A 7745-nucleotide genomic window follows, 5' to 3' on the forward strand; every position below is an offset into this window, starting at 1 on the left:
GTCATGATTCTGCTTAGGTAATGATTCAATCTAAAAAGCTGGGAACCCTGTCAGCAGTCTGTTACGTTTTGGGCAAAGGGAATTTTTAATAGAAAAGAACAAAGGAATGAAATTCAACAGCACATTTATTACTGAAAGGCTCTAATGATTACAATACTCATTATAATTTGTCCAAAACACTTGATTAATACTTTCGTTACTTATGTTACATCCATTTTTAAAAGGAAAAAAATATATTTCACTCGTGTTAAAAAGAAGTTTGGAATCAGTTGAGCAAAGTAGCATTTAGTAAAAACCTTTGCAAAAAAATTAAAAATGTCCATAAAATGTTACCAGGCAATCCAATTTCATAGCGCAATCTTCGTAAACACAACTTGTACATCGTTCTTGGGGCGTGACACAGGAAGCCATTTGTATGTCAAATCTTGACCGGGTACCAGTTCCCACTCGTATGACTGGAGAAGATGTTTTGCAAGAAGCTGCAAAAAATTAAAAACACTAGCTTCGATAAAAAAACTAAATATGTAGCTAAAAAGCTATGATAATCCCTAACAGCTCAATTACATGGAAAAGTACTTTAAAACTTCACCCTTGCTGGACAGTATTGTATGGACCACTGGCTCATTCACAGCCATTCTTTTAAGATGTCACGCAATGGGGGAAGTGTGACATTCTTAGGAATGGTCGTTAAGAGACTAAGGGTTCTGTTCACCCTTTCTTGATCCTGAGCACAAACCTTAATAATCTTGTGAATAAACTTATGCCCTATGCACATCCGAGGACCTGAGCCAAATGTCCACACTCGATCCCTGTCTAACTGGTTACTGTAGAACAAGAAAATAGCAAATTACAAAACAAGACCTAACAAAACTTTGTAGTTTAAGTTAAAGGAAAAAAATAATGCCATGGAAAAAGTAAACCAAGAGGGAGTTTTCTTTTAGCAACCTCACCAAGTGTCCCATCTTTCAGGTAAAAACTTTTCAGCTTCAGGAAATATTTTTGGATCACAGTTTGCTGCTCTTGTGAGAATTCCCACATAGTGACCTGCTGGAACTTTATAACCATCTATTATGACTTCCTGTGGGAAGAAGAATAACCAAAGGCAAAGAGTTAAGATTCACTTTCAGTAACAGTGAGATCATGCATCTTCACAACTACAATTATTTCAGTTACTTATTTGGTTTTTGTAATCTTCCTTTTATCAAAACAGTCACAACAACCTCCATCATTACAATCTTCATTGCTTCACCTTCACCACCACAGGACTGAATAGTAATTTTGATAGAAATTTAACACAGATAGTGGTTGGTACATCATTTAATGAGCTGTTACATAGCTACATCTCCCCAACCCTTTCCCCCTTTAGGCCAAATGCTTTTGGTGTGATAGTGGACATAATCAGTACTAACAACATTCTGCTTTAAGGGCAATAGACTGAATTTTCAAACCATGTTAGTTTAACTTAGCTCTGGATTAAATCAAGAGAACTGCAGTCTTAAATACGTGAAATGCTCACCTGTTTTGCTAGTCTTCGTCCACCAAGAAAGGGTGGCCAAAGTCGTTTTATCTCTAAAAGCACATTTTCCAGATACCTATCATCCTTGGCTGCTTTGATTCTCTTCTCAAGCTGGAGAATCAGTCACAACAACACATATGAATTGAAATTGGTGACTTAAACTAAACAGAGAAGACAGGCCTCCACTGGCTGACTGACTGACTGACTAACTGTAAGGGTACTGGTAAGTTTCTTAGAAAACTGTGATGCTGCATTGGTGGGGGAGTATGGAAAAATAATTCAGTTTTATCAATTAAGTTGATAATGTTAATTGGCCACGGTAAAGAGTTTCTAAAACTGATGTTTCAAGCATTAGCCCAATGTCAAGGCAAATGAATGAGTGACTGACTGTCTGTCCAGCAATCAAATTAGATACGTTCATTTACGATATTTGTTTCCTTATTTACAGTGTCCCCAATTAGCACAGCAGTGCTAAATACACTGACACTTAAATAAAGTTATTATTATTATTATTAGTTACGAGAGAAGTCAGAACACTTGAAATTTGTTCTATTGATCTCTCAGTTGACGCGATAATAATTAAAAAGCCAAGTCACATGGCCTACGATGTTTTGCTGCAAACTCATACACAGTCTCCAGATCTCTTTGACCAACACTTTGATGTTATAAGCATTTTACACTCTCCTTCCTTGTTCTTTTTCATTTGTCTCCCAACTGGATGAAAGCCTGAGGGATGGCTTAATCTTTGAGTTTTTTTTTCTTTTTTTCAGACTTAAGGGGATGATAAAAACCTCAGATAAACAAATTCAGCTTCTCCCATGTAGATCTTCAATAATGTACTTACATTCTCAGGCTTGGCAAGCTCAATGCAAAAGGAGGTCATGAGGGAAGCCAATGCTTTGGGAACCAGAGCTGACACAAATAACAAAATGTGATTTGCCATTTCAGTCATGGATTTAAATTCTGATTCTCTCATAACATTTATGAACCTGAAAAAGAATAGATTTCTCAATAAAGATTTTGTGGAATGTATCAGCATCATTTTTTCTAACATTATAACTTATTTACAGTACAGCTCAAAGGTACATGCCCAATGCATGTGCAAAACCTTCAAACACTTTTTGTGTTCTGCGGAAAAGCATGCATCAAAGGGCCTGTCTTAAGCACATTTTTGCTTTTGTTATTTAACACAGTAACAGTACCAAAATCTCCATGGACGTACTCACCCATTCTTTTCCTCTGAGAGACGTCTACTGACAATTGTCAACAGATTTTTCTACAAAACAAATGAAATATTTGTTACAGTTGAACTTCTATTAAGCAGTCACCCACAAGGAATGGTGTGGTGACTGTTACATACTAGTTCTACAGAATAGGACTACTAAAAAGAACAACAAAAATGCCATATTTTGCCCTAATTGACTTTGTAATGTATAGACATTTCTAAAGATACTACTAACATTGATTTTGAGAGATAAAAATGGATTAAATTTTACTTGAAAGATTATTCCTAGTGTTATCTGAATGGTCGCGCTCCATGTGACAGATCAATACAGGTGGAGAAAAATCCAAACAGGCTGTTGGGACTCAGTAAAAGTGACCATGACCCCTTAGTAGAGGTGATTGCTTAGTGAACATTACAGTAATTAAGAGGAACAAATGTCAGGAATTTGAAAATCAACCACTAAATAGACAGGATGACTGCTTAATACAGTGCCACTAAGCATAGAAAGACTGTGGAAAAATTATAAAATTGCATTAATTTAAAAATAGTTGATTCAAAATGACATTTCTTTGTGATAAAAATTTTTTCCTTATTATTGTTTACTTTTAAACCAACCTTTTGTTTGATAAATAAAGGGCAAAAGGTGCAGTGTGATTGACTATAACAATTATAATTGACATGAGATATTAATATTCTGGCAAACAATCTATTGTTTATTGTCCCTTCATTAAACAAATTATTTTACCATTTGTCTGTGCAGTTATTGATCATAGATGACATCAAGTGATGTAAGAACTAGAAAGTAGCACACAAAGTGCACTTTATGATGTCTCTGATGTTCATAAGTTGTGATCAGTTACTGTAAACACATGCAAGTTGTGCTGCTGTTTAGACTGGTAGTGAATCACACAGTATTGGATATTACCAGAGAATTAATTAAACAAAATAATACCTTTGCTACCATTGCCTTACTGTATCCTGATTTATAACCATAAACATTAAAAGTCACTGGAACAGAAATAAGCCCTTGAAAAAAAAGGAACATTTATCAGTACTGCCTAAATCACAACAATAAATTTTGATCACAATATCCTCAGCTGGCAATATTTTTTCAATGTAAGTATCATATGTGCAAAACAAACACTTTGATCTCATACCAGTTGTGATCAAAGACAAAATAATTATCTTTGAACTTATTTTACCATTAATGTCTTGCTAAAAAAGTTAGTCAGACAAATGACTCTCCCAGAATGCTGAAAATCACTTCCCAGAGAGTTTCAAATTTTGATTCCTTTGGGAGGAGCATGCCCCCAAAACCCCCTTGTTTGAATTTGATTCAACTTAGATAAATTGCAAACTTTAAGGCTATTTTTAAATACATGATTTGTATTATGAAAGAAGTTTTTGGACCATTGGTATGATTTTCATTTGAAATTCATCACATTATTATTTATTTTGTAGGTTGTTCCATAAGAAAAATTTCCATCATCAATGACTTACCATGCCAGTGAGTTATTGTGAGCTCAACAACAGATTCTGCTTCCTTTTTGGCAGTTTCCATTTCTAGTCCCAGGAATAATCGCAAGCATACCTCAGTTGTGAGCTGCTTGAACAGCTTATATGGAATAACAATGTCATTGTCTTCAATACTATTCAATAATCTTGAGGACACAACTTCCACATCACCCATGTAACGGGTCACTTCTTCAGGCCGAAAGACATTGTAAAGAATGTTTCTTAGCCGTATAGCTTCATCATCATTGTTAAAAATTACTAAGTCTCCATATAAACTATACATATATCCAAAATCTTTGTAGCCCATGTCAAGCACACCATCCTTATCTGACAAAAAAAAAAAAAAAAATGTACTTTAACAGGTTAAAAAATCAAATATGGGACAAATATTTTTATCAAGAGGAGAGAACATAAGGGTAGAGATGGGGATTTTGAGGAGACAAATGGATAAGAAGTGAATGAGATTCAAAACATTTAGCATCATCTTAATAGTAATTGGAAAGAACTACCTAACATTCTACACTCCAACATCAGTATACATATTCTCCATATTGTTTTAGAGACATTTCCAAAGTTGCTGATAAGGAGAATTTGTTCAACAGTCAAGAGCCTCTTAACAGTTGGAGATCATTTCCTCTATACTCCTGACCCTTGCATGATTCAGGGGTGATATTTTAAGGATAAATTAAATGCTGGTCACTCTTAGCCATCAAAAGGTTAAAGTGAGCTAATAGAGACTATGACTAAATAAATACAATTCTTGTTGGACATAGATACAGTGGAACTCCACCAACTCAAACTCCTGAGGGAAACAAAAAATAGTTGGCTGATAGTAATTGACAGAGCTACCAGTGAACCAAGTCTGAGTTAGCAGGGTTCCACTGTAATGCAAATCCATTTGCAACACCTTCTAGAATTTCCTTGACTCCTTGATTTGAAGCAACAAGTACATGAGGTTTGTTCAGTGCTCGTACTTGAAAAACCCTTGAGTTACATGTTTTAATATTGCGTTGGATGAATTCTGCTGGGTTTCTGGCAAACTCAAGTGTTTTGTCACCAGTGAAAGGCCAACCAAGACTTCCTGGTAAGGATGTCATCAAGACATGTACCAGATTACACAGGCTGCAACTAAAATTCACAGAATATATCAATAATAATGAACATATCAAAAATAATAAATATGCAATTAAAATCTTGATGAGATACTAAAACTAAAAGTATTATATATTTCACTTCATAAACTTTTCATTTTCCTGTGTGTAACAACAATGGCTTTTAGTTCAAAAGTTAGTCTGTTGTCTGGTTAATATAACATTGGAATAGTTTGTTCTGAGATGTGTATTGAACATTTTTATTATTGGAATTTTATATATTGTAAGTAAATTATGTACTGTATTGAATGTTGTCAGTAAAATGTTCAAAAAAAGATTATGACAACAAAAACAAAACAAAAAACTTTCCAGAAACCTTGCCTCATATTTGTTGGTATCAACAAGAGACATCAAATGTTCCGTACCATTCAGTTTAACAAGCAATAATATTACTGGTTCTTTGCTATACAATTATTTTATATACTATTAGATATATTTTGTGGATATTTATGCATATTACACTGGTTAATTTCTATCTTTCACTATTTTTATTCTTTTCTTGGTCATCCATTTCATATTTGATAAGGTTGAGAGCAAGTCTTAAATATGAAATATAATAGTAATTGAATTAAAGTATATAATTAGTTATGACTATCATGCTAATGTGAGAGATGTGAACGTAACTATACATTTATGAATATTTTCCCAACTCAAATAACATTTCTTCATTAAAGGAGAAAATTATTTCAAAATACATGAAAGACAACATTTAGAATGTAGAGAAAGATGTTTTTTCGTCTTGTTACGAGCGTGGGACAAAGAAACAATTCTGAGTTCCCATGAGGAACGCGGAATCGGAGCTTTGAGGTTCGATACCTCGTGGGGACTCAGAATTGTTTCTTTATCCCACGCTCGTGACAAGACGAAAAAACATCTTTCTCTATTTCTTTACCGAGCTCAAAACTTACCATCTCTCTTATTCTATTTAGAGTATAGCTTCTAAATACAGCGGTGGACAAGGAAAATTACACAGGGGTTACCAAACAGTTCTTCTGAAGTCGTTAAAAATCAGCACAACTAAAAGAAACAATTTAGGACTGTAAATGCAACCGATCAAAGGTCACTCTTTAGGCTTTATTAAAAACCACAAATTATTTCATATAAACCGTTTGACATAAAAGAAACTGTAAGAGGTAAGCTTAATATTTTCCTCGCATACATAATTCCGGTCTTCTAATTTGCGGCAAACCAGACCTTTGACACTAAAGTTCTTTTGATGGTAACGCCTCGTATAAATTCATTTGTTTCGCAGTTAGTCTACGGAATTTACCTTTTTGATTATTGTGAAATTTAACGTTGCTTGATGATTGTAAATCGAGTGTTAGAGGGTGACAAGAACCAACCTCACGATCGTACGATGTAAACACACCAGACAGAAGAAAACTACGCATTATAATTAACTAAAAGTCGCTATGTGAAGTTCTGTGGCAATTCCTTTTTCTATTCGTGTTGGTGAACTTGCACTATAACGTTGCAGATGACGAGTATAACTCATCACAGGGACGAAGTCTTTGTTGTAAATTAAGACAACATATTGACCCATAGAAAGTATCCCAGCCTGTAAATTTTTAGCGTTAGGTCAAAAGAAAGAAAAATAGATTACCGTATCTCCTTTTTGTGTTTGCTTGTTAATGTCAAAATCTACAATGCCAAGTTAACTCCATGAAACTTGTGTCTGATACCTGGGGTTGTTCCTCTGTGTTCTTCAGACTGAAGAAAAACGCAGCGATAAGCGAACAAGAGGAAGATCGCCAGACCAATCAATTTGTTTCGCTTACAGCGGCTGACATACAGCGTTACATTATTAATTAACAGAGACGGAGGAACAACAACTTTCCCTTTGGGTCATTTGCATAATATTGCATCACGATCAATGTGCATGTTTCCGTTGAAACTCTAACAATGAGTCCGCTTAGTCAGCCACCATTTTAAAATTTTTACCCTTCCCTCTAACTGAGCACAGTCCTAACGGGTCTAGCAGGGTGGGGTGGAGGACTAAGTAGACGACCGGCCGTTGAAACGGAGGAAACAAAATAAACATCAAGAAATTACTTGCTGAGATAGTGCCGGAAATTCCCATTTTGTACTTAAAAAAATCTCCCCAAAACCCTCAAGATATCCTAAAACATTTTAAAAAAATGTCCAAAATTATCACCGTTCTCAGAGTGAAACCTCAGCCTCCCAGCCCCCCTCCCCCTCCCGAAAAAATTAGGTGACATTCCTTCTAATATGAAAAGTGTAAAACTGCTTACTCGTCTATAAATTGAAACTAAATACTGACAAACCTGGCAAATACTTGTTCCCAAATCCCCCAATTTCCTCAAATCAGGCATTTTGA

The 7745-nt window shown here is 35.0% G+C and overlaps 1 protein-coding gene across 2 annotated transcripts; it reads right to left on the bottom strand.

The window, feature by feature from the left end:
* Positions 1–107: 107 nt before the first annotated feature.
* LOC113677736 (uncharacterized) lies at positions 108–7396 on the bottom strand. 2 transcript variants are annotated; one of them, XM_089195205.1, is made up of 11 exons: positions 7011–7396; positions 6316–6424; positions 5164–5384; positions 4242–4583; positions 3694–3767; positions 2743–2792; positions 2361–2505; positions 1517–1627; positions 951–1078; positions 737–824; positions 108–479 (listed from the first exon to the last, which is right to left on the bottom strand). In XM_089195205.1, the coding sequence occupies exons 3-11, from the start codon at positions 5351–5353 to the stop codon at positions 348–350; spliced, it is 1260 nt and encodes a 419-aa protein (XP_089051331.1). In that variant the 5' UTR covers positions 5354–5384; positions 6316–6424; positions 7011–7396; the 3' UTR covers positions 108–347. The 2 variants fall into 2 exon arrangements, with proteins under 2 accessions (XP_089051331.1, XP_089051332.1); XM_089195206.1 differs by lacking the exon at positions 6316–6424 and having other exon boundaries at positions 7011–7383.
* Positions 7397–7745: the final 349 nt, after the last annotated feature.

Source organism: Pocillopora damicornis, chromosome 2 (assembly GCF_964200805.1).
Source record: "Pocillopora damicornis chromosome 2, jaPocDami1.2, whole genome shotgun sequence".
Classification (NCBI taxonomy): domain Eukaryota; kingdom Metazoa; phylum Cnidaria; class Anthozoa; order Scleractinia; family Pocilloporidae; genus Pocillopora; species Pocillopora damicornis.

What these genes read in the sequence shown, in the direction of transcription:
- LOC113677736 (XM_089195205.1), bottom strand. Translation starts at nt 5,353, where the DNA reads ATGACATCCTTACCAGGAAGTCTTGGTTGGCCTTTCACTGGTGACAAA. An exon ending in GACGAAGACTAGCAAAACAG is followed by an intron (nt 1,079 to 1,516) that starts GTGAGCATTTCA and finishes TTCTTCCCACAG; the next exon opens with GAAGTCATAATAGATGGTTA. An exon ending in TTATTCACAAGATTATTAAG is followed by an intron (nt 480 to 736) that starts GTTTGTGCTCAG and finishes AATTTTTTGCAG; the next exon opens with CTTCTTGCAAAACATCTTCT.